Source organism: Rana temporaria, chromosome 2 (genome assembly GCF_905171775.1).
Source record: "Rana temporaria chromosome 2, aRanTem1.1, whole genome shotgun sequence".
Classification (NCBI taxonomy): Eukaryota; Metazoa; Chordata; class Amphibia; order Anura; family Ranidae; genus Rana; species Rana temporaria.
Genome location: NC_053490.1, coordinates 519,594,591 through 519,622,236, shown reverse-complemented (window position 1 = coordinate 519,622,236; position 27,646 = coordinate 519,594,591). Strand labels below are relative to the sequence as shown.

The following is a 27,646-nucleotide window of genomic DNA, read 5'->3' as shown; positions in this document are numbered from 1 at the left end:
CAGCAGTAATAACCCCCAGCAGTGGTGTCATTGTCAGTAGTAATAACCCCTAGCAGTGGTATCATTGGTAACAGTAATAATCCCCAGCATTGGTGTCATTGGCAGCAATAATAACCCTCGGCAGTTGTATCATTGGCAGCAGTAATAACCCCCAGCAGTGATGTCATTGTCAGTAGTAATTACCCCCAGCAGTGATGTCATTGTCAGTAGTAATTACCCCCAGCAGTGGTATCATTGGCAACAGTAATAATGCCCAGCATTGGTGTCATTGCCAGCAATAATAACCCTCGGCAGTTGTATCATTGGCAGCAGTAATAACCCCCAGCAGTGATGTCATTGTCAGTAGTAATTACCCCCAGCAGTGATGTCATTGTCAGTAGTAATTACCCCCAGCAGTGGTATCATTGGCAACAGTAATAATGCCCAGCATTGGTGTCATTGGCAGCAGTAATAAACCTTGGCAGTTGTGTCATTGGCAGCAGTAATAACCCCCAGCAGTGGTGTCATTGGCAGCAGTAATAACCCCCAGCAGTGGTGTCATTGGCAGCAGTAATAACCCCCAGCAGTGGTGTCATTGGCAGCAGTAATAACCCCCAGCAGTGGTATCATTGGTAACAGTAATAATCCCCAGCATTGGTGTCATTGGTAACAGTAATAACAGTGCTGGACCTGCAGAATAAAGGGATGATGCCGTTGATTTCATATTTTTCCAGCACTTTCTTTCATAAAAAAAAGTTGCAAAAATTCTGTCAATATTTTGAGTCATATGTTTTATTTTACCGTGTGTTTTCAATTTTATATTTTTTTAAACAATAAAAATATTTATTTAGAAAATGATTTGTGTGAACTGAATTTTTATTATTATAATTATTTAAGTAAAAGGTTTGTGGTGTCTACCATTTAAAATTCCCCTAATGTACTTAACCACTTCAGCCCCGGAAAAATTGGCTGCCCAATGACCAAGCCACTTTTGCGATTCGGCACTGCGTCGCTTTAACTGACAATTGCGCCGTCGTGCGACGTGGCTCCCAAACAAAATTGGCGTCCCTTTTCCCCCCACAAATAGAGCTTTCTTTTGGTGGTATTTGATCACCTCTGAAAGAGTAAAAATGAATCCGCGCTACGGAAATAACTTTAAAATGTGCTGCAGGAGAGGTGATGTAGGTGTGTGCTGCTAGAGGTTCCGATAAGAAATAAATAAAAAGGAAAAGAGATGTATACCTAAAGTATACCTAAAGTGGCTGCCCCTACATGTGTACCCCACCGGAGTGGGATAAGAAATGAAAAGAAGGGAATAGTAGGTGTTGGCGCCTACTAATATACAAAGTATAAATTAATGATGCACTAATGTGGTGAATAAATAAAGATGCAATAGTGTGGTATTGGGTAACCACTTGCCCATCGCAGTACGAGAAAATATGTCCTCTGTTTGTGCGGTGATATCTGAATGATGGGGGCAGCTGGAGGCATCATTCAGATATCACCGTCTTCAGCCGCTGGCTGGGGAAGCATAGAGGTGACTGGTGACCAGATGGTCACCAGTCATCTCTATGACCGTCGGAGGTCCGGGCGCGACGTTATGACGTCACGCCCGGTACCCGGAAGTAAACAAAGCCGCAATCGCGGCTGGCGGTGTGAGATCGGTGAATGTTTTTTCACCGATTTCATGCTTGTAAGCCTGGAGGAGAGATGTGGGGTCTTATTGACCCATAAAGAGGACCTGGCACACTGATTCCTATTACATGGGATGTTTACATTCCTTGGAATAGGAATAAAAGTGATCAAAAAAAATAAAAATAAAAAATAAAAGTGTAAAAATAAAGAAATTAAAGCGGTGGTTCCCCCTTAAAACAAATGTCTAACTATACATTTGGAAGACTGCTTACACTGCGGGTAGGCTGGCTTTTTTTTTTTTTCGTACATACCTCGATATCGCCGTTTCATCCCTCGACTTCCGGGTATGAGTTTTGTGGCGGTGGGCGTTCCTAGTTGATTGACGTTCCTCCGACCGACGCATACTTGACGTTGCGACTTTCCGAAAGAAGCCGAACGTTGCTGCGCAGGCGCCGTATAGAGCCGACTCTATACGGCGCCTGCGCAATGACGTTCGGCTTCTGTCGGAAAGTCGTGACGCGCAGTATGCGCCGGTCGGAGGAACGTCAATCAACTAGGTCCAGCAAGACTCATACCCGGAAGCCGAGGGATGAAACGGCGATATGCGATATGATCGAGGTATGTACGAAAAAAAAAAAAAGCCAGCCTACCCGCAGTGTAAGCAGTCGTCCGAATGTATTGTTAGAAATTTGTTTTAGGGGGAACCACCCCTTTAAGTAAAAAAAAAAAAAATGAAAAATGTTTTTTTTTTAAAGCGCCACTATCCCCGGTAGCTCGCACGCAGAAGCGAACACGCATGCAAGTCCTGCCCACATATGTAAACGCCGTTCAAACCCCACATATGAGGTATCGTCGCGTGCGTTACAGCGTGTGCAACAATTCTAGCACAAGACCTCCTCTGTAACTCGAAAATAGTAACCTGTAAAAAAAATTAAAGCGTCGCCTATGGTGATTTTGAAGTACAGAAGTTTGGCGCCATTCCATGAGTGTGCGCAATTTTAAAGCGTGACATGTTAGGTATCTATTTACTCGGCGTAACATCATCTTTCACATTATACAAAAAAATTGGGCTTACTTTACTGTTTTGTTATTTTTTAATTCATGAAACTGTTTTTTTCCCCCAAAAAAGGTGTTTGAAAAATTATTGCGCAAATACCTTGCGAGAAAAAAAGTTGCAATGACCGCCATTTTATTCCCTAGGATGTCTGCTAAAAAAATATATATAATGTTTGGTGGGTTCTGATTCATTTTCTAGCAAAAACATTTTTTACATGAAGGAGAGAAGTGCCAAAATATCCAGAGCAACCTGTGGTGCAATGCTGGGACTTGTAGTGCCTATCCAGAGCAACCTGTGGTGCAATGCTGGGACTTGTAGTGCCTATCCAGAGCAACCTGTGGTGCAATGCTGGGACTTGTAGTGCCTATCCAGAGCAACCTGTGGTGCAATGCTGGGACTTGTAGTGCCTATCCACAGCGATCAGTGCTATAAAAATGCCACTGGCAGGGAAGGGGTTAACACCAGGGGCGAGGAAGGGGTTAATTATGTTCCCTGGGTGTGTTCTAACTGAAGGGGGGGTGGGACTGACATGGGGAAATGACAGATCGCTGTTCATACATTGTATGAACAGACGATCAGGCATTTCTCCCCCTGACAGGACAGGGAGCTGTGTGTTTACACACACAGCTCCCGGTTCTCGCTCTGTAACAAGCAATCGCAGGTGCCTGACGGTGATCACGCCCGCTGGGCATGCGCGTCGGCATCAGGGGCAAGCGGGGGGCACGTGGCTGAATGGTGAGATGATGTATAGCTACGTGAACGTGTGCGATTGGAATATTGACTAGAGTGCTAACTTAAAGTGGTTGTAAACCCACTTTTTGTACTTTTACCTACAGGTAAGCCTATAACAAGGCTTACCTGTAGGTAAGGAGAATATCTCCTAAACCTGCACGGTTTAGGAGATATTCCCCTCGCAATGCGCCGCTGCGCATGCGCTGGGGGGGATCTACGGCGAAAGGACCGGCAGCCGCCGGACCTTGCCGAGTCTTAAATCTCCCGCGCGCACGTCATCGCCGCTCCAGCCAATCACAGTGCTGGAGCGGCGATACCCGGAATACACGCCGAGGCAAGATGAAATCTCGCTCGGCGTGAACCAGGTAAGTGATACGCACCTCGTTCCGAGGTAAGTATTTCATAATGAGCTAATATGCGGTGCTCATTATGACTTTTCCCTTACAGGAGGAAAAATTTTTTTTTTTTTTTCATGCGGGTTTACAACCGCTTTAATGACACCCCAAACACAGGTCGCAAAATCAGTGCAATTGCCTGCAACGGATCACATGGTTTAGTCGTTTTGTATAGTAGTCCATGCACTACTTTTACTGCAGTCTGGAGTTCCTACTAAAAAAAATATTTAAATATTTATATATATATATATATATATATATATATATTAGTGCTGTCAGTTAAACGCGCTATTAACAGCGTTAACGCAAACCCACGTTAACGCCGTAAATTTTTTTATCGCGCGATTAACGAGGCAGCGTTCGGGGGTTATACCGGGATGATGCCTGCAGCCGCAGGCATCATCCCGGTACCGTTGTTTAGAGCGGGCGATCGGCTATCCAAACATAACAACCGATGCGGCTAAAAGCCGCTCGGTTGTTATGCCGGAGGAGCGGGAGGGGACATCCCCCCCTCCCGCCGCCTTTCGCCGCTCTGACCGGGCCTCCCGTCCCACCGGGAGACCCGATCCTCGATCCGCCGCCTTCTGTGTCCAGGTTGGAGACTGACACTAAGCCGTAAACGGCTTTGATTCAGTCTCCGCATTGAAACCACGGAAGCGACGTCATGACGTCACTTCCGGGTTTCTCGGCTGCCAATGGCGCCGGATTTAAAAAAGTACACAGTATTCAGAATCGCCGTTTTCGGCGATCTGAATACTTTGAAGTGCAAAGGAGGGCTCGGAGGTCTTTTAGACCCCCGATCCCTCCATAAAGAGTACCTCTGTCACCACCTATTGCTGTCACAAGGGATGTTTACATTCCTTGTGACAGCAATAAAAGTGATCAAAATGTAAAAAAATTAAAAAAACACAATTTAATATTATAAAAAAAAAAAAAAAAAATAAGAAAAAAAAAAAAAAAATTTTAAAGGGTGAACCTCCTTAATGGCGCGATTAATCGTGAGTTAACTATGACATTAATGCGATTAATCGCGATTAAAAATTTTAATCGCTTGACAGCACTAATATATATATATATATATATTAAAAGGTCAGCAGCTACAAAAACTGCAGCTGCTGGCTTTTAATAATCAGACTCTTACCTGTCCAGTGATGCAGAAGAAGGAAGCCCCCGCTCGTCTCCTCCTCCTCTCAGCGGCGCTGGCATTGTCACTGTGGGCGCCTGGCTTCGCAGCCGGGCACGCACTGCACATGCGCGAGCCGTGCTGCGCACCGTTATTGGCTGAGCAATCATCTGGGACCTGTGATGTGTCCCAGATGATTGCCGAGAGGGAGGGGGGAGAGGTGAACTTCCTTCCATCGCCCCAAGAGGAAGTGGGAGTTGGAACCATCTAAAAAGAGGGTTTCCGCTCCCCCCCCCCCCCCCCCCAAAAAATATGACATGCCAAATGTGGCATGTCAGGGGGCCACCTTCCCTTAAAGAGGAAGTTCAATTTTTGGGTTGAACTCCGCTTTAAAGCTTTTTTTTCACCTCTTACCTGTATTACCAGATTATTTTCAAATTGCATACTTACCTGCAGAGCAAATCCAGCGTGTCCCACAGTTTAGGTGACAAGGCCTTGGTCTCACGCCGCCATCCTGGTCCTCTTCAGCATGCTGCATCTTCCAGGTCCAGGCAACCAGCTGCCAATGGCGTTCAAAGTCCACTTCCTTTGTGTGCCGCCTTCTGTAGCCTCCTGGGAAATATCATGCAAGTATCCCAAGAGGCGGCAGGACCAAGGACAGGTCATCCATTATGATTATTATTTTTCAGCAATGAGAGAAAGAGACTAAGGGCCAGACTCTCAAAGAATTGCCCTGGCGCAGCGTATCAGAGATACGCTACGCCGCCGTATCTTACCTGGAGGAATTTCGAATCCAGGAAGATTTTGCGCCGTAAGTTACGGCGGCGTAGTGCATTTCTCGGCGCGTATTTCAAATTGGGGCGGGTAGGGGGCGTGATTCATTTAAATGAAGCGCGTCCCCGCGCCGATTGAAATGCGCATGCTCCGTTTCGAAATTTCCCGCCGTGCTTTGCGCGAAATGACGTCGCACCGACGTCATTTTTTGAACGTAGACATGAGTTACGTCCATCCCCATTCACGGACGAAAAAAAAAAAAATTAAAATTTGACGCGGTAACGACGGCCATACTTTAACATCGCAAGTCTATCTATACGCCACGAAATAGCAGCTTTAACTATACGCCGGGAAAAGCCGACTAGAGACGACGTAAGAGAATGCAACGGCCGCGCGTACCTTCGTGGATCGACGGAAAAAGCTAATTAGCATACCCGACGCGGAAAACAACGCGAAAACAACGCGAACTCCACCCAGCGGGCGCCGAAGTATTGCACCTACGATCCGAAGGCGTACGCTTGTCGTTTAGAAGCCGTCGTATCTTATCTTGGTTTGAGGATTCAAACTAAAGATACGACGTGGCAAATTTGAAAGTACGCCGGCGTACTCTCACTGTGAGTGTGGCCCTAAGTATTTCTCTCCTCCACTCACAGAGAAAGAAGACACGGGGGTGGGCTTCACAGTGGCTGATCACCGATAGCCAATCAGAGGCTACCACAGCAATCAGGTGACCCAGACTCTGGAGTTCCGGGGTCACGAACGTTAGTAGGGGGCCCCAGGCTCATGCAAAACCCCAGTCTCTGTGCTGGGAACGCACAGCACAAAGGGAGATATGGAAACATGCAGCCCCATGGAAGATTCCCAGTCAAGTGGGGCCGCATTTTTCCCATATGGTCGGCGTGAAGAGGTTGAAGTGGCCGAATCTTAACCCTTTAGCGCCAACCACACGCACATTTGTGTTCACGGCTTCAGGGGTTATACCTGGGTGATGCCTGCAGCCGTTTTTTTTAGAGCGGGCGGTCGGCTCTTTAGGGTAGGGTGACCAGACATCCCTGGTTGTGAGGGAAAGCTGTTTATTGTGGGGGGGGGGGTGACTTTCACTTCTGTATATGGCGGGTGTGATCTCTGTACTCCTCATGTGTGATGTGTGGACCTTACAGCCCACCCTGACCATACAGGGTCACCTCATCCCACCCTGACCATACGGGGACACCTCATCCCACCCTGACCGTACGGGGACACCTCATCCCACCCTGACCATACGGGGACACCTCATCCCACCCTGACCATACAGGGACACCTCATCCCACCCTGACCATACGGGGTCACCTCATCCCACCCTGACCATACGGGGACACCTCATCCCACCCTGACCATACGGGGACACCTCATCCCACCCTGACCATACAGGGACACCTCATCCCACCCTGACCATAGAGGGTCACCTCATCCCACCCTGACCATACGGGGTCACCTCATCCCACCCTGACCATACAGGGACACCGCATCCCACCCTGACCATACGGGGTCACCTCATCCCACCCTGACCATACGGGGACACCTCATCCCACCCTGACCATACAGGGACACCTCATCCCACCCTGACCATACAGGGACACCTCACCCTGACCATACAGGGTCACCTCATCCCACCCTGACCATACGGGGACGCCTCATCCCACCCTGACCATACGGGGACGCCTCATCCCACCCTGACCATACGGGGACGCCTCATCCCACCCTGACCATACGGGGACACCTCATCCCACCCTGACCATACAGGGACACCTCATCCCACCCTGACCATACGGGGACACCCCACCCTGACCATACGGGGACACCCCACCCTGACCATACGGGGACACCTCATCCCACCCCACCCTGACCATACAGGGTCGCCTCATCCCACCCTGACCATACGGGGTCGCCTCATCCCACCCTGACCATACGGGGTCGCCTCATCCCACCCTGACCATACGGGGACGCCTCACCCCACCCTGACCATACGGGGACACCTCACCCCACCCTGACCATACGGGGACACCTCATCCCACCCTGACCATACAGGGACACCTCATCCCACCCTGACCATACAGGCACACCTCATCCCACCCTGACCATACGGGGACACCTCATCCCACCCTGACCATACGGGGACACCTCATCCCACCCTGACCATACGGGGACACCTCATCCCACCCTGACCATACGGGGACACCTCATCCCACCCTGACCATACGGGGACACCTCATCCCACCCTGACCATACAGGGACACCTCATCCCACCCTGACCATACAGTGACGCCTCATCCCACCCTGACCATACAGGGACACCTCATGCCACCCTGACCATACAGTGACGCCTCATCCCACCCTGACCATACAGGGACACCTCACCCCACCCTGACCATACAGTGACACCTCACCCCACCCTGACCATACAGTGACACCTCACCCCACCCTGACCATACGGGGTCACCTCATCCCACCCTGACCATACGGGGACACCTCATCCCACCCTGACCATACGGGGGACTCCTCACCCAATACTGTAACTCGGCACAATCTCTGTAGATCAGCATGCTGTCATCTATACAGACAAGAAATCACACACATGCACTCTATCTGATAGAAATACATGCTGAGTCTGACCCTGAGGACAGAAGGCAGTGAGGGGGGGCGGATCCCTGGCTTGCCATTGGGCAGAAGCCGTGAAATCCCATGTCATGATCCCTAGAGCGGGCGAATTCAAACACAGCCCCGCTCCTCTGATTTGCCCGCCAGAATCAGTCAGTCAGGTGTTCGGGAATGAGGGGTCTGCTGATCGTCCTGTTAGGGGCGGTGTCGGCCGCTGTAGGTAAGTAGGGACCCCCCGGGGGGGAGGTGTGGACTATTTCCGGTCACAGTGACACTTCTACATGTGCTGTGAGGGAAAGCTGTTTATTGTGGGTGGGTGACTTTCACTTCTGTCTATGGCGGGTGTGATCTCTGTACTGCTCTCATGTCCCTTCTTGTCATGTCTGTGGACCAGTCAGAGGCTTATTTGTGGGTCAGCTGGATGTGAAGGAGCGACAGAGCGTGCGCTTCATTCTGAGCACCAATCATTTCCCTTGATTTAGTCCTGCGTCTGAGAAAAGCGCTAAAAGCAGCGCCTGACCCCGCCCCCTTTATATATCTAAACAAAAAATACATAAAAATGGGGGGGGTTAACCACTTCACCTCCAGAAGATTATCCCCCTTCCTGACCAGGCCATTGGAATACGCCGCTGCTTTACTTTAATAATTTTACCCCCCTTCCTGACCAGAGCATTTTTTTGCGATTCGGCACTGCGTCGCTTTAACCACTTAAGCCCCCGGACCATTATGCAGGTTAAGGACCTGGCCCCTTTTTGCGATTCGGCACTGCGTCGCTTTAACTGACAATTGCGCAGTCGTGCGACGTGGCTCCCAAACAAAATTGGCGTCCTTTTTTTCCCCTACAAGCTTTCTTTTGGTGATATTTGATCACCTCTGCGGTTTTTATTTTTTTTGCGCTATAAACAAAAATAGAGCGACAATTTTGAAAAAAATGCAATATTTTTTACTATAATAAATAAATATCCCCCAAAAAAATATATAACATTTATTTTTTCCTCAGTTTAGGCCGATACGTATTCTTCTACCTATTTTTGGTAAAAAAAATTGCAATAAGCGTTTATCGATTGGTTTGCGCAGAATTTATAGAGTTTACAAAATAGGGGATAGTTTTATGGCATTTTTATAATTTTTTTTTTTTTTAGTGACTGCGACATTATGGCGGACACTTCGGACAATTTTGACACATTTTTGGGACCATTGTCATTTTCACAGCAAAAAGTGCTATAAAAATGCATTGTTTACTGTGAAAATGACAATTGCAGTTTAGGAGTTAACCACTAGGGGGCGCTGTAGGGGTTACGTGTGTGTTTCTGACTGTAGGGGGGCGTGGCTGGACGTGTGATGTCACTGATCGTCATTCCCTATATCAGGCAACAGACGATCAGTGTCACCGCCACAGAGAAGAACGGGGAAGGTGTGTTTACACTCACCTCTCCCCGTTCTTCAGCTTCTATGACCGATCGCGGGACACCGGCGGCGATCGGGTCCGCGGGAGCGGTCACGGAGCTTCAGACTGTGTCGCGAGCGCGCCGGCGACCCCACGGCTGGCCTCTTAAATAGGACGTACAGGTACGTGCTTGTGCCCTTCTGCCGACGTATATCGGCGTGAAGGGGTCCTTAAGGCTGCTTTCACATTGAGGCGTGCAGCCGCGGTGACGGTATAGCCGCGCTATTTGTAGCGCGGCTATACCGTCGTATTTACCGCGATATTCGGGCGCTAGCGGTGAGGTTTTAACCCCCGCGTTGCGGGCGGTATTACCGCGCTTTCCCATTGATTTCAATGGAAAGGCGCGGTATAGGAGCGGTGAACATACCGCGGTAAAGATGCGGCTAGCAGGACTTTTGGTGCGCTCCTGCTAGCGCACCGCTTCAATGTGAAAGCCTTCGGGCTTTCACATTGAACACTACAGGGCATGATTTTTCATGCGGTATAGCAGCGCTATTTTTAGCGCTGTACCGCATGAAAAACGCCCCAGTGTGCAAGGGGCCTAAGTGGTTAACTGACAATTGCGCGGTCGTGCGACGTGGCACCCAAACAAAATTGGCGTCCCTTTTCCCCCACAAATAGAGCTTTCTTTTGGTGGTAATTGATCACCTCTGCGTTTTTTTTTTTTTTGTGCTATAAACAAAAAAAAAGCGACTATTTTTAAAACAATTCAATATTTTTTACTTTTTGCTATAATAAATATCCCTAAAAAAATATATATAAAAATATATATATTTTTTTCCCCTCAGTTTAGGCCGATACGTATTCTTCTACCTATTTTTCGTTAAAAAAAATAAAAAAATCGCAATAAGTGTTTGATTGGTTTACGCAAAAGTTATAGGCCAAGATTCTCAAAGGGCTTACGACGGCGCAGCGCCATGTACGCCGTCGTAAGTCCTAATCTGGCCCGTCGTATCTATGCGACTGACTCTTAGAATCAGTTACGCCATTAGATCCGACAGGCGTAAGTCTCTTATGCCGTCGGATCTTAAATTAATTTTTTTTGCCCGCTAGGTGTCGCCGCCGTCGTTTTCCCCGTCGAGTATGCAAATTAGCTAGATACGCGAATTCCGGTACGACGTACGCGCGGCCGACGCAGTAAAGTTACGATGTTTACGTTAGACTTTTCCCGGCGTAAAGTTGCCCCTGGGTATATGAGGCGCAACCAATGTTAAGTATGGCCGTCGTTCCCGCGTCGAAATTTCTAAATTTACGTTGTTTGCATAAGTCGTCCGTGAATGGGGCTGGACGCCATTTACGTTCACATCGAAACCAATGAGGTCCTTGCGACGTCATTTGGAGCAATGCACCCTGGGATATTTTACGGACGGCGCATGCGCAGTATGTTCGGCGCGGGAACGCGCTTAATTTAAATGCTACACGCCCCCTACCCGCCTGATTTGAATTAGGCGGGCTTGCGCCGGGTGATTTACGCTACGCCGCCGCAACTTTACACGCAAGTGCCTTGTGAATAAAGCACTTGCATGAAAAACTTGCGGCGGCGTAACGTAAATGAGATACGTTACGCCCGCCCACATTTACTCCATTCTACGAGAATCTGGGCCATAGAGTCTACAAAATAGGGGAAAGTTTTATGGTATTTTTATTATAATTTTTTTTTATTATTAGTAATGGCGGCGATCAGCGATTTTTATCATGACTGCGACATTATGGCGGACATATCAGACACCTTTGACACTATTTTGGGACCATTCACATTTATACAGCTATCAGAGCTATAAAAATGCACTGATTATTGTGTAAATGACACTGGTAGTGAATGGGTTAACACTAGAGGGTGAGGAAGGGGTTAAATGTGTCCTAGGGAGTGATTCTAACTGTGTGGGGGCGGGGCTTACTGTGACACGACAGTGATCACTGCTCCCGATGACAGGGAGCAGTAGATCACTGTCATGTCACTAGGCAGTGACTTGTTTACATAGGCATCTCCCCGTTCTGCCTCTTCGTGACGCGATCGCGGGGACACCGGCAGACATCGAGTCCACGGTCACGGAGCACACGACGGGTGCGCGCCCACTATGCCACGATTTAAAGGGGACGTACCTGTATGCCCATTTGCGCAGCCTTGCCATTGTGCCGACGTATTTCATTGTGCGCTGGTCCGCAAGCGGTTAAAGAGGAAGTAAACACTGATGGGTCCTCTTTGTTTCCCTGCAAAGGTAAAGCATAAAGGGATAGTATGCATCACACTTGCCGACCAGCCGCCGCAGTTTTACGGCGGCAGGTCAGCTCTGCTGGGCGAGAGCACATAGCTCTACGTCACCTCGCCCATCAGCCAATAGGGGCCGACTCCTGTGCGTGTGCCCGGCGAGCGCGATCGCCGCCGGGCACCCGCGATCACTCGTTACAGAGCGAGGACCGGGAGCTGTGTGCATGTAAACACACAGCTCCCGGTCCTGTCAGGGGGGAAATGCCTGACTGTCTGTTCATACAATGTATGAACAGCAATCAGTAATTCCCCCTAGTGAGGCCCCCCCCCTACAGTTAGAACACACCCAGGTAACATACTTAACCCCTTCCCCGCCCCCTAGTGTTAACCCCATCACTGCCAGTGGCATTTTTATAGTAATCAATTCATTTTTATAGCACTGATCGCTATAAAAATGGCAATGGTCCTAAAAATGTGTCAGGTGCCCGCCATAATGTCGCAGTACCGAAAAAAAATCGCTGATCGCCTCCATTACTAGTAAAAAAAATATTAATAAAAATGCCATAAAACTATCCCCTATTTTGTAAAAGCTATAACTTTTGCGCAAACCGATCAATAAACGTTTATTGCGTTTTTTTTTACGAAAAATAGGTAGAAGAATACGTATCGCCCTAAACTGAGGAAATTATTTTTTTTTTATGTATTTTATTGGGGATATTTATTATAGCAAAAAGTAAAAAATATTAATTTTTTTCAAACTTGTCGCTCTATTTTTGTTTATAGCGCAAAAACTAAAAAACGCAGAGGTGATCAAATACCACCAAAAGAAAGCTCTATTTGTGGGAAAAAAAAGGACGCCAATTTTGTTTGGGAGCCACGTCACACGACCGCGCAATTGTCAGTTAAAGCGACGCAGTGCCGAATCGCAAAAAGTGGCCCGGTCATTGACCAGCAATATGGTCCGGGTCTTAAAGGGGTGGTTCCCCCTAAAAAAAAATTCTAACAATACATTCGGAAGACTGCTTACACTGCGGGTAGGCTGGCTTTTTTATTTTTTTTTCGTACATACCTCGATATCGCCGTTTCATCCCTCGGCTTCCGGGTATGAGTCTTGCTGGACCTAGTTGATTGACGTTCCCCCGACCGGCGTATACTGCGCGTCACGACTTTCCGACAGAAGCCGAACGTTATAATTTTTGAAGAGCAACTGTCATCTCTCCCCCGTAGCGACTCCTCCTCCGACCCGCTATTGGCTCACCGCCGACAGTCCCATTCACTTTAATGGGACGTCTGGGGATTGCAGCAGTGACACAAAGGTGAGGGACGTGGCGGCAGCAGGTGAGTGGAAGCCCGCTAACAGGCGCTGCCAGGATGGATCTGAAATGACAGGTGCTCTTTAAGAGCCCTTTCACACTGGGGCTGCGATAGCAGTAAAGCACCGCTCGTTTTAGCAGCGCTTTACCGCTGTATAACCACTTGCCGCCCGCCATATAGCAATACAACGTCGGCAAAGTGGTTTAGTTATCCTGATTGGACATCATATGACGTGTTCAAGATAACAAGCTAGCGAGGGGGCGCGCAGTGATCAGAGGTGCTGTGCAATTCCGATCGTGGTATGGAGCCTCTGACGTGGTCAAGCCGACAGGGAGAGGCGATCACCCAAAGGGTGGTACCAGGGGGGAGGGGGAGGAATCGGATAAGCGGAAGTTCCACTTTTGGGTGGAACTTCGCTTTAAAGCAGTTGTTTACTCCCAATTATTAAAAAAAAAAACCTGTAAGGCAAAGGCATAATGAGCTAGTGTGACTAGCATACTAGCTCATTATCAATTACTTACCTTCGATCAAAGCCCCCCCCAGCGGTTCTCGGACACGTCCTCTGTCGCCGCCATGATACCCGGAGTGACTTGCGGGTATCTCCGCTCCGGGGCTGTGACTGGCCGGAGCGGCGATGATGTCACTCCCGCGCATGCGCACGGAACCGCACGATCCCCGCGCATGTGCACATTTCGGGGGAACTTTCCGGCAGGCTCCCATTCAAGACCTGCCGCGCTCAGTGCGCCTGCGCCGTTGTCTACGGCGCATGTGCCGTAGACATCGGCGCCCGCTTTTCTACAAATATCTCCTTAAAGCGGAGCTCCACCCTAAAGTGGAACTCACGCTGATCGGAACCCTCCCCCCCTCCGGTGTCACATTTGACACCTTTCAGGGGGGAGGGGGGTGCAGATACCTGTCTAAAGACAGGTATTTGCACCCACTTCCGGCCACACGTCACGGGCAAAAGACGGGTTTTTCCTTGCTTCCCGTCTGTCGCCTGTTGTATGCTGGGAACACTCGGCTCCCAGCACACAGCGTGTGAGCCAATCGGCAGGCGTAGCGCGACTCGCGCATGCGCCGTAGGGAACCGGGTAGTGAAGCCGGAGCGCTTCACTTCCTGGTTCCCTCACCGAGGATGGCGGGGGGAGCAGCAGGGTGACGAGCGATCGCTCATCCTCTGCTGCGGACGGCGCTGGACTCCAGGACAGGTAAGTGTCCTAATATTAAAAGTCAGCAGCTGCAGTATTTGTAGCTGCTGGCTTTTAATATTTTTTTTTACTGGCACACCTTGTAGGTTAGGGAGATATTGCAAGCACCTACAGGTAAGCCTTAATGTAGGTTTATCTGTAGGTGCAAGTACTAGCAGAGGGTATACAACCACGTTAAGCAGCCTGTGGATGGTGCCAAGTCAGCAGGGGACCAAGTTGTTGGATGGGGTATAGTCTAATTCACTATCCTCGGCATTTCAACCATCAGTTATTGTTGTTCTAACTTTGCGAGAGCATGATGTCTCACTCCTCTTACTTCATTCTCTGTAATATCAAAGAAATGAAACGGGCAACAGCAATGGTTGGACCACATCTGGTACTTGGATACGGAGATCTCGCCACCCCTGTCCTGATAAAAAGCTTGTGAAGGAATAGAGCTTAACCACTTCCATACAGGGCACTTACGCACCTTCCCGCCCAAGCCAATTTTCAGCTTTCAGCGCTGTGGCACTTTGAATGGCAATTGCGCGGTCGTGCTACACTGTACCCAAACAAAATTGGCGTCCTTTTTCCCCCACAAATAGAGCTTTCTTTTGGTGGTATTTGATCACCTCTTCTTTTTATTTTTTTTTTTTTTTTTTTTTTTTTTTTGCGCAACAACTAAAAAAAGACTGAAAATGTTGAAAAAAAAATTAGGTTTTTATTTTTTTCTGTAATTTTTTTTGTAAATAAGTAAGTTTTCTCTTTCAATTACGGGCACTGATATGGCGGCACTGATGGGCACAGATGAAATGGCACTGATGGACATCGATGAGGTAGTACTGACGGGCACAGATGAGGTGGCACTGATTAGCGGCGCTGGTATGTGCGGCACTGATGGGCACTCATAGGCGGCACAGATGGGCACTCATGGGCGGCACTTATGGGTGGCACAGATGGGCACTGTGGGGTGGCACAGATGGGCACTGATGGACATTGTGGGGCGGCACTGATGGACACTGTGGGGCAGCACTAATTTACTTATGTTGCCAGTCAGTGCCCATTTGTGGGCACTGATTGGCATCTTTTTTTTTTTTCCAGCCTTTTATTTTTATTTTTGTGACTTTTTTATTTATTTATTTTTTACTTTTTTTGGCCCCCTTTTTTTTTTTTTCCATCCCTGGTGGTCCAGTGTGGCGATCCGAGGGGGGCTGCGCTGATAAATAATCAGCGCAAACCCCCCCTGTCAGGAGAGCCGCCGATCGGCTCTCCTCTACTCACGTCTGTCAGACGCGAGTGAGGAAGAGCCATCAACGGCTCTTCCTGTTTACATCGTGATCAGCCGTGGTTGAAGACACGTGGTAAAGAGTCTCCGTGAGAGACTCTTTACCGAGATCGGTGTTGCGGGGTGTCAGACTGACACACCGCAACAACGATCGGGGGCGCGCAGCGGCTCAGAATTCTGAGGACGTCATTTGACGTCCAGTCAGGATTCTACAACCACTTTGCCGCCGTCAATCTGTCATTGGCGGGCGGCAAGTGGTTAATTTTGCTGTTTTGCTGGAAATGACATATATTTTTTTTATAGGGGTGCACCGAATGGAAATTTTGGTGCTGAAACCGATACCGAAAATGAAGAATACACTACGCCGAAAACCGATATCGAAAATGACTGTTTTAAAAAACATATTTATATTTTAAATACAATTTATATATTTTTATATAACACATTGCTAATAGTATTAGCAACATTTCCATGTGGTGCACCTCTAGCAGATATGATGCAGGAGATGGTCAGAGACTGGGGACATGGTGACGGAGATGGTCAGAGACTGGGGACACGGTGCCGGAGATGGTCAGAGACTGGGGACATGGTGCAGGAGATGGTCAGAGACTGGGGGCATGGTGCAGGAGATGGTCAGAGACTGGGGACACGGTGCAGGAGATGGTCAGAGACTGGGGACATGGTGCAGGAGATGGTCAGAGACTGGGGACATGGTGCCGGAGATGGTCAGAGACAGGGGACATGGTGCAGGAGATGGTCAGAGACTGGGGACACGGTGCCGGAGATGGTCAGGGACTGGGGACACGGTGCCGGAGATGGTCAGAGACTGGGGACACGGTGCCGGAGATGGTCAGGGACTGGGGACACGGTGCCGGAGATGGTCAGAGACTGGGGACACAGTGCCGGAGATGGTCAGAGACTGGGGACAAGGTGCCGGAGATGGTCAGGGACTGGGGACACGGTGCCGGAGATGGTCAGAGACTGGGGACACGGTGCCGGAGATGGTCAGAGACTGGGGACACGGTGCCGGAGATGGTCAGAGACTGGGGACACGGTGCCGGAGATGGTCAGAGACTGGGGACACGGTGCCGGAGATGGTCAGAGACTGGGGACACGGTGCCAGAGATGGTCAGAGACTGTGGACACGGTGCCGGAGATGGTCAGAGACTGTGGACATGGTGCAGGAGATGGTCAGAGACTGTGGACATGGTGCAGGACATGGTCAGAGACTGGGGACACGGTGCCGGAGATGGTCAGAGACTGGGGACACGGTGCCGGAGATGGTCAGAGACTGGGGACACGGTGCCGGAGATGGTCAGAGACTGGGGACACGGTGCCGGAGATGGTCAGAGACTGGGGACACGGTGCCGGAGATGGTCAGAGACTGGGGACACGGTGCCGGAGATGGTCAGGGACTGGGGACACGGTGCCGGAGATGGTCAGGGACTGGGGACACGGTGCCGGAGATGGTCAGAGACTGGGGACACGGTGCCGGAGATGGTCAGAGACTGGGGACACGGTGCCGGAGATGGTCAGAGACTGGGGACACGGTGCCGGAGATGGTCAGAGACTGGGGACACGGTGCCGGAGATGGTCAGAGACTGGGGACACGGTGCCGGAGATGGTCAGAGACTGGGGACACGGTGCCGGAGATGGTCAGAGACTGGGGACACGGTGCCGGAGATGGTCAGAGACTGGGGACATGGTGCAGGAGATGGTCAGAGACTGTGAACATGGTGCAGGAGATCAATTCAGCCTCACCAGTGCCCATCATTTGCAGCCTGCCTGTGCCTCACCAGTGCCCAGAAGCCTACCAGTGCCCGTCATGCAGCCTGCCTGTGCCTGGATCAGCAGCGATCTCCGTGTGTCATGTGGCTGTATTTTATGTGCCCGGGTCGCTGTAGTAATGTCCCGCCTCCTGTAATCGCGTCACACTGATTCAATGTCCCACCATTGGATCAGTGGGCCGTCTGTCACAGGAGGCGGGACATTGTTACTGCGGTCTGTGCAGTTAAGCTCCCTGACACATGGAGATTGCGGCGAGGAGGAGAGGACTGGGGCACTCCAGAACGACCCCCCCCCGTAATGGGCGGCACCAGGGGCAGGCCCCCCTCCATTATAGGCATTTTTTTCCTTTCGGCAATGTGCCGAAAACGCCATCTTCGGCCGTTATGTTTCGGCAGCCGAAATTTCGGTGCGTCCCAACTTTTTTTATTGTATTTCCTTCATGCTATGTTGTTTTTTTTTTTTTTATGTGCCTTTTATGTTTCTATAACCACTTTTTCTTCTTTCCAGCATCACCACCTCGGGTGATATGTAGAAGCTCAAACTCTGCAGAGCTGTCGGGAAATGTCACTCTGACCTGTGAGTTCCAGGCTAATCTGGAGGTTCTACAAATCACCTGGCAGAAGAAGAGGGGGAAGGAAAGTCAGAACATGGTGACCTGCAGTGAGAAGTACGGCACACACATCACCGATCGGTTCAAGAAACACATCACCGTTCTGTATGCCAATTCAACAGAATCCTCGATATTGATTACAAAGCTGGAAAGGGAAGATGAAGGTTGCTACAACTGCTTGTTTAATGCATATCCCAATGGTGCCTTCACTGGAGAGGTTTGCCTGACGGATCTCAGTAAGTCACATTTGGCGTGTAGTTGCATTTTGCGTTTGCTGTTGTGATCTGCCTCCAAAATCCATTTAGTTTGAGTAAACCTCCATCACAGACAACAGAGGTCCGCTGTAAGTGGTGTGGGAATGCAGATATGAAGAACACATGTGTTTGTATTAGGCTGCATTCACACCTAGGCGTTTTTACGCCCGACGCCCCACGCTTTTGCAGCCTGCAATACGCTGGAGGGGTGATTTAACATTGTCGGCTATGGAGATGGTTCACATCTCCACGCCGAAACGCTGTACGCCTGAAGCTCAAAACAAGTCCCGGACCCTTTTTTCAGGCGGCGTTCGGCATAGCCGACAATGTTAAATCACCCCTCCGGCGCATTGTAGGCTAAAAAACGCCGCGTTTTGTCGCAGAAAATCGCGGGACAAAACGCTGCAATTTGATGCGACAAATCGCAGTACAATACGCCGCGTTCAGGTGTGAATGCAGCCTTAGGACGGCTTAAAGGGAATTTTTTTCTTTAACCGCTTAAGCCCCGGACCATTTTGCAGCTAAATGCCCAGGCCAGGTTTTGCGATTCGGCACTGTGTCGCTTTAACAGACAATTGCGCGGTCGTGCGACGTGGCTCCCAAACAAAATTGGCGTCTTTTTTTCCCCACAAATAGAGCTTTCTTTTGGTGGTATTTGATCACCTCTGCGGTTTTTATTTTTTGCGCTATAAACAAAAATAGAGCGACAATTTTGAAAAAAATTCAATATTTTTTACATTTTGCTATAATAAATATCCCCCAAAAACATATATAAAAAGAAATGTTTTCCTCAGTTTAGGCCGATACGTATTCTTCTACCTATTTTTGGTAAAAAAAAATCGCAATAATCGTTTATCGGTTGGTTTGCGCAAAATGTATAGCGTTTATAAAATAGGGGATAGTTTTATTGCATTTTTATTAATTTTTTTTTTTTTTACTACTTATGGCGGCGATCAGTGATTTTTTTCGTGACTGCGACATTATGGCGGACACTTCGGACAATTTTGACACATTTTGGGGACCATTGTCATTTTCACAGCAAAAAATGCATTTAAATTGCATTGTTTATTGTGAAAATGACAGTTGCAGTTTGGGAGTTAACCACAGGGGGCGCTGTAGGAGTTAGTGTTCACCTAGTGTGTGTTTACAACTGTAGGGGGGGTGTGGCTGTAGGACTGACGTCATTGATCGAGTCTCCCTTATAAAAGGGATCACTCGATCGATACGCCGCCACAGTGAGACACGGCTCTGTTTGTAGGTTTCCAGCAGGTCTGACAATCTTTATTGAGAAAGCAGGTTCTTATATACACCAAAAGAATACTGCAGTATTCACATGAACAATGACCAAACTCCACCCACAACATCACACGATGGTTACATAACGAGCCCCCCAATACACATCATCCTCAATACATCTCTTAGCAGACACACTGACTCCGGGACCTGAGCTAATTTACATGAGCTAATTAACTACAGCTGATGACTCAGACACATGACCTTTAGGCTTCCTAGTCTGGCTGTCTGCTAACTTACAATACATATTATCATCAATACACCTTCACACAATTACAGGGTCAATTAGTACAAGCCACAATTACATGCAGAGCAGCGACACTAGGATGAGTCACTATTCTAATATGGCATATATCCTGGGAGATATTGTGAATTACAGACCCATTTTAAAGCAATCCAAGACATATTCTGAATGTCCATTATTTTCTGGCTCATACAAACATTGGTTTACCATACATATTTTCCTGTTTCGGCAATGTTTTTAAACAGATATGTCTCTGTAAATTCTTAGATTTAATATAAGATGTTTTTTCCATATATATAATTATGAAAACATCAATTTCGATGAATGGGCTAATATTTATTTACATTGGCCCAGATTCACAAAGGAGATACTCCGTCGTGTCTCTCAGAGTATCTATGCGACTGATTCATAGAATCAGTTACGCATAGATATCCCTAAGATCCGGCAGGTGTAATTGTTTTACACTGTCGGATCTTAGCATGCAGTACCGCGGCCGCCGCTGTGGGGAGTTCGCGTCGTAAACCAGCGTCGGGTATGCAAATTAGGAGTTACGGCGATCCACAACAGTTTTTCGCGTTCGCTACGTCGCCGCTAGTCTAGTTTCCCGTCGCAAAGTTAGTCGTCGTTTTGGGTGCCTTCACTTTAGACAGCAAACGTATTGCTGTCTAAAGTATGGCCGTCGTTCCCGCGTCGAAATTTAAAATTTCACGTCGTTTGCGTAACACGTCCGGGAATACGGAAGTACGATACGCACGTCGCCGATCGAAAAAATGACGTCAGTTCGTGCAAAGCACGGCGGGAATTTAGAAACTGAGCATGCGCAGTAGGTCCGGCGCGGGAGCGCGCCTAATTTAAATTGTACCCGCCCATTCGATTTGGACCGCCTTGCGCCGGACGTATTTACGATACACCGCCGCAAGTTTCCAGGTAAGTGCTTTGTGGATCGGGCACTAAAACTGAAAACTTGCGGCGGTGTAACGTAAACGGCTTACGTTACACGGGCGCAATTGTACCTGAATCTGGCCCATAGTTTACATGTTTAGTCAGGTTGAAAAAAGACACAAGTCCATCAAGTTCAACCATTAAAAAAAATATATATATATCATACAATCCCATATACACAATTATATACCCACAGTTGATCCAGAGGAAGGCAAAAAAAAAACAGCAGCGCATGATCAAATTTGCTACAGCAGGGGAAAAAATTCCTTCCTGATCCCCCGAGAGGCATCTGGCCCCTGACTCGCAGTTTGGAGACCACTGATCTAGAGGAAGACAAAAAAAAACGCATGGTTCAGTCTTCCCCAATGGGCAACTGGATTTTCCCTGAATTGACAATCTCTGGTGTTATTACTTATAGATGTGAATGTATAGTTCTATTTTGTGCATTTTAACTCCCTCCCTCCCTCCCTCCTCCTGTTTAGGATAGGAACGTTTTGACCACTGCCTGCAGGTAAAACACAAATCGCAGGAAAATCGCAGCCCAATTTTGCAGCATTTTTTTTTTTCCCCTTTTTTTTTTTCTTTTTTTGGTCATGGTAAATGTAGGCCAGTGTACATGAAGCCTAATGCCGCATACACACGATCGGATTTTCCGACAACAAATGTTCGATGTGAGCTTTTGGTCAGATATTCCGACCGTGTGTAGGCTCCATCAGACATTTGCTGTCGGAATTTCCGACAAATGATTGAGAGCTGGTTCTCAATTTTTCCAACAACAAAAGTTCTCATGTGCATCCAATTCCGACGCACAAAAATCCTGCACATGCTCGGAAACAATTCAGCGCATGCTCGGAATCATTGAACTTAATTTTTTCTCGGCTCGTTGTACGTCACCGCGTTCTTGGCGATCGTAATTACTGACATTTATGTGATCGTGTGTATGCAAAACCAGTTTGAGCCAACATTCCGTCGGGATGTCCGATCGTGTGTACGCGGCATAAGCCTTTTCTGTGTGGCACAAGCAATTCTCAAGACAATGTGACTTTGAAGGGCTTTTCCTTCAACATGAAGCCTAGTGTCTAAAACTTGAGTACATTATCCACTTCAACACTGGGCACTTTTACCCCCTCCCTGCCCAGGCCAATTTTCAGCTTTCAGCGCTGTCACACTTTGAATGACAATTACACGGTCATGCTACACTGTACCCAAATTCCATTTTTATCATTTTGTTTTTCACACAAATAGGGCATTCTTTTGGTGGTATTTAATCCCCGCTGGGGTTATTTTTTTCTAAATAAATTAAAAGAGCCTGAAATTGTTTAACTTTTGTTAACCGGTTGCCGACCGCCGCATGTAGATATACGTCGGCAGAATGGCACGTACAGGCATATGGGCGTACATGTATGTCCCCGCCTTTCCGCGGGTCAGGGGTCCGATCGGGGACCCCCCCCCCCCCCCCCCCCGCTACATGCGGCGGTCGGATACCCGCGGGGAGCGATCCAGGACGACGGCGCGGCTATTCGTTTATAGCCGTCCCCTCGCGATCGGTCCCCGGAGCTGAAGAACGGGGAGAGCCGTATGTAAACACGTCTTCCCCGTGCTTCACTGTGGCGGCTGCATCGATCGAGTGATCCCTTTTATAGGGAGACACAATCGATGACGTCAGTCCTACAGCCACACCCCCCTACAGTTGTAAACACACATTAGGTGAACCCTAACTCCTTCAGCGCCCCCTGTGGTTAACTCCCAAACTGCAACTGTCATTTTCACAATAAACAATGCAATTTAAATGCATTTTTTTGCGGTGAAAATTACAATGGTCCCAAAAATGTGTCAAAATTGTCCGAAGCGTCCGCCATAATGTCGCAGTCACGAAAAAAATCGTTGATCGCCGCCATTAGTAGTAAAAAAAAAAATAATTAATAAAAATGCAATAAAACTATCCCCTATTTTGTAAACGCTATAAATTTTGCGCAAACCAATCGATAAACGCTTATTGCGATTTTTTACCAAAAATAGGTAGAAGAATATGTATCGGCCTAAACTGAGGGGAAAAAACATTTTTATGTATGTTTTTGGGGGATATTTATTATAGCAAAAAGTAAAAAATATTGAATTTTTTTCAAAATTGTCGCTCTATTTTTGTTTATAGCGCAAAAAAATAAAAACCGCAGAGGTGATCAAATACCACCAAAAGAAATCTCTATTTGTGGGGGAAAAAGGACGCCAATTTTGTTTGGGAGCCACGTCGCACGACCGCGCAATTGTCTGTTAAAGCGACGCAGTGCCGAATCGCAAAACCTGGCCTGGGCATTTAGCTGCCTAAAGGTTCGGGGCTTAAGTGGTTAATGCGATTTTGTAATTACTAATTTTTCTTCACTGATGGGCGCTGATGAGGCTTCACTGATGAACATTGTAAGCTGCCAAGGCAAGCCATCCAGCAATTTTACGTTTCTAAACATTTCGTAGTAAGCAACAGCTATGGACATGTAGACTTGTGACTTTTGAGCATGCAGGTACATTTCTATAGTGGCTGAACGTTTTATTGATCCTTTAAAATATTGTATATTGTATGTCATTTTTTACAGAGTCAGTAAATGAAGTGTTCTGTATTGGCCAAGGAAATTACCGCAGAATAGACTTGAATCCTCTGGAAATACGGACGCGCCAGTCTGTCCAGCTTATCGAGAAGAAAATTGGTGCGCCAAATTTTTTCACTGTGAAAGGTCAATACTTGGACCCGAATATCCACCCAACATGTGAATTCTGGTTGGAGAAAGAGAGCGTTCAAGGTGGGTAGTAAGTGTGCATTTATATGAAATGAGTCTAGGTTGATCTGCATATTTTAATCTTTATGGCCCAGATTCTCGTATATGGGCGTAAAACTGTGCGGGCGTAACGTATCTGATTTACGTTAAGCCGCCGCATGTTTTACAGGCAAGTGCTTTATTCACAAAGAACTTGCCTGTAAAGTTGCGGCGGCGTAGCTTAAATCACCCGGCGCAAGCCCGCCTAATTCAAATTAGCCGGGTAGGGGGCGTGTAGCATTTAAATTAGGCGCGTTCCCGCGCCAAACGTACTGCGAATGCGCCGTCCGGAAAATATCCCAGGGTGCATTGCTCCAAATGACGTCATTGGTTTCGACGTGAACGTAAATGGCATCCAGCCCCATTCACGGACGACTTACGCAAACTACGTAAATTTAAAAATTTCGACGCGGGAACGACGGCCATACTTAACATTGGTTGCCCCTCATATAGCAGGGGCAACTTTAAGCTGCGCAAAACTAATGTAAACGTCGTAACTTCACTGCGTCGACCGCGCGTACGTTCGGGAATTCGCGTATTTAGCTAATTTGCATACTCGACGGGGAAAACGACGAAGGCGACACCTAGCGGCTAAAAAAAAAAATTGCATTTAAGATCCGACAGCGTAAGAGCCTTACGCCTGTCGGATCTAATAGATATCTATGCGTAACTGATTCTAAGAATCAGTCGCATAGATATGACGGCCCAAATTAGGACTTGCGACTGCGTACATTGCGTTGCGCCGTCGTAAGCCCTTTGAGAATCTGGGCCTTTTGTGTCTGTGGTTAATTTGCTAACTTTCATATTTACCAATAAAATACACAGTTCAAACATTAAAAATCATCCGTTCCATGATTTTCTAAATCCATCAATACAGATGTTTGTTGCAATTTAATTATTAACCACTTGCTTACTGAGCACTTTCACCCCCTTCCTGCCCAGGTAAATTTTCAACTTTCAGCGCTGTCACATCCATACAAAATTTTTATCATTTTTTTTTTCACACAAATAGAGCTTTCTTTTGGTGGTATTTAACCACTTCCCGACGGCCGTACGACTATATACGGCCGCAGGGTGGTTCTACTTCTCTGGGGCGCTGTCATTTAACGTCCGCCCCTTTCCGCGTTCCCCACGCGCGCTCCCGAGCACGCAGCGGGGAACTTCTGTGCTGGCCGTGTCCCTTGGACACAGCCAATCACAGATCGCCGTGAACGGCCAATCGGAGTGGCCGTTTGCTAGGCGATCTGTGCGGCCAATGAGAGATGATCTCATATGTTTACATATGAGATCATTTCTCATTGCCGGCTCTCACAGACAGCGGTGCTGTCAGGGGAGAGAGTAGACCGATCTGTGTCTCTTGTACATAGGGACACAGATCGGTCACCTCCCCCAGTCACCCCCCTCCCCCCACAGTTAGAACACTATATAGGGAATACATTTAACCCCTTCCTCACCCCCTAGTGTTAACCCCTTCCCTGCCAGTCACATTTATACAGTAATTGATGCATATTTATAGCACTGATTGCAGTATAAATGTGAATGGTGCCAACAATGTGTCAAAAGTGTCCAATGTGTCCGCCATATTGTCGCAATAAAAATCGCAAATCGCCGCCATTACTAGTAAAAAAAAATGTAGAATACGTATCGGCCTAGACTGAGGATAAAAAAAATTGAGCTATTTATTATAGCAACAAGTAAACTTTTTTTTTTTTTTTTTTTTTTAAATTGTCGCTCTATTTTTGTTTATAGCGCAGGTAGAAGAATACGTATCGGCCTAAACTGAGGAAAACAAATAGTTTTATATATGTTTTTGGGGGATATTTATTATAGCAAAAAGTAAAAAATATTGCATTTTTTTCAAAATTGTCGCTCTATTTTTGTTTATAGCGCAAAAAATAAAAACCGCAGAGGTGATCAAATACCACCAAAAGAAAGCTCTATTTGTGGGAAAAAAAGGACATCAATTTTGTTTGGGAGTCACGTCGCACGACCGCGCAATTGTCGGTTAAAGCGACGCAGTGCCGAATCGCAAAAAGTCCTCTGGGCAGGAAGGGGGTTTAAGTGCCCAGTAAGAAAGTGCTGCTGTTTTTTTTTTTTTTTTGCTAAAGAAACAAAAAAGACAACATTTTGAAAAAAATAAATAAATACAATTTTCATAATTTGTTATAAAATTTAGCAAACAGATATATATTTTTTTATGCTGCACTGACAAGGCGGCACTTATGTGTACTAATAGGTGGCACTGGTGGGGACTGATTGGCGGCATTAGTGGGCATTAATTAGCAGTACTGATGGGTGGCACTAATTGGCGGCACTAATTAGCAGCACTGGTGGGCAATGTTGGGACCGATGTCCCTGTAACAGTTACCGGCTTTCTTTTTTTTTTTTCTTTCTTTGTTATCAGCGTAAGGGGGAAAAAAAAGCCAATAACCAGCTTCTGTTTACTTCAGTGATCAGCTGTCATTGGCTGACAGCCGATCATGTGGTAAATGGCCGATGTGATTGGCCCTTTGCCCCTATCTGCGATCAGCTGACTCCGAAGGACTCGACAATCACAGAGCGCGCCGCCCGCACAAGTAGCGCGATCACTGGAGGACGTCTATGGATGCCCTCCCAGCACTGGAAGCCCATGCAGTAGCCGTATTTTGGCTATAGCACAGGCAAAAAGTGGTTGGTTAATCATCAAATATGTTAGCACATGCAAACATAAAAAAAAACGAATGGATGCCTACCAGATGTGAAATGCTCTGCTTTCTCCGGATGCTGACATACCCATAAGTTCAGTGCTTCAACATTTCATCCCTATGTGTTGCGAATATCCCAGTGGGTAGATTAATAACAAATTTACAGTCTCAGATATTTTACTACTTTACAGTACCTCTGCAAACTATATTATTTGTGTTAGGCCCCTTTCAGGCTGATCCAGTCGGACCCTCCATTATCCTCTATGGAGCGGCAGATGTAAACAGACATGTGTCCGTTTACACCCACTGGCATCCGATCCGTTTGAAACAAACAAATAGGGATCTGTTCCCCATCTGCCTAGCTAATTGGATGGCAGTCGGGTGTAAACAGACAGGCGGTCCGTTTTACATCTCACTGCCCATAGAGAAGAACGGGCTGTGTGTGTGTCCCCTCTGCATAAGTTGAGCGGACATGGACCAGTCATCCACCTGCTCAGCAGAGATCCGCAGACAGATTTTCTGCTGAGAGCACACCGACTCCTAGCAGAGTCTGTCCTGTGTGAGTTGCCAAACGTCGGTGCGGCTCTATACGGCGCCTGCGCACCGACATTCGGCTACTTTCGGGAACTCGTAACGCGATGTATGCGACCGTCGGAAGGCTGTCAATCAAATAGGAACGCCCAGTCCCGCAGCCCATACCCGGAAGCCGCGGAGAACATCTATCTGTAAAAAGGTAAGTACTGCATTGATTTAAAAAAAAACACCCGATTCTGCTTCGCACAATTAGCCTCAATCTAATGTTAAAAATAGATTTTGTTTGGGTGAACCTCCACTTTAATCCACTCACTTAACTGGCATTTTCTGCTGAACTCTCTCTCTCTCTATATCTATATATTTAGTAGAACCTTGGATTACGAGCATAATTAGTTCCAGGAGAATCAAAGCGAGTTTCCCCATTGAAGTCGGTGGAAACGAAAATAATTCCGCTTTGACTTCAATGGCATGCAATACTGCATGCAGCCAGAGGCGGGAGGGGGGGGGCGGAGAGCCTCTGAAACAGCCAAAAAGGCCCGAGGACACCTCGGCTGTCCTTGGCAAACCTCGGAAAGACTTTGTTCCCGAGATTTGCAGAGGTCAGCCGAGCTGTCCTCGGGCCTTTCCGTGCATTTCCGAACTGCGCTGATCGGCTGCGATCGGTGACGCTCGACTCAGGCGCCCCACCACCTCGGGCCATACGCAGTACTGCACAC

At 47.8% G+C, this 27,646-nt stretch overlaps 1 protein-coding gene across 1 annotated transcript in view; it reads left to right on the top strand.

Annotated features, from left to right (window-relative positions):
- Nucleotides 1-8,440: 8,440 nt before the first annotated feature.
- Nucleotides 8,441-27,646, top strand: part of LOC120928007 — a 54,318-nt gene continuing 35,112 nt past the window's right edge. Inside the window, exons 1-3 of the mRNA XM_040339065.1 lie at nucleotides 8,441-8,552; nucleotides 18,070-18,408; nucleotides 23,494-23,697. Of these exons, the coding sequence (XP_040194999.1) occupies nucleotides 8,504-8,552; nucleotides 18,070-18,408; nucleotides 23,494-23,697 (592 nt within the window). The 5' untranslated portion in view covers nucleotides 8,441-8,503. The remainder of the gene's footprint in view (nucleotides 8,553-18,069; nucleotides 18,409-23,493; nucleotides 23,698-27,646) is intronic.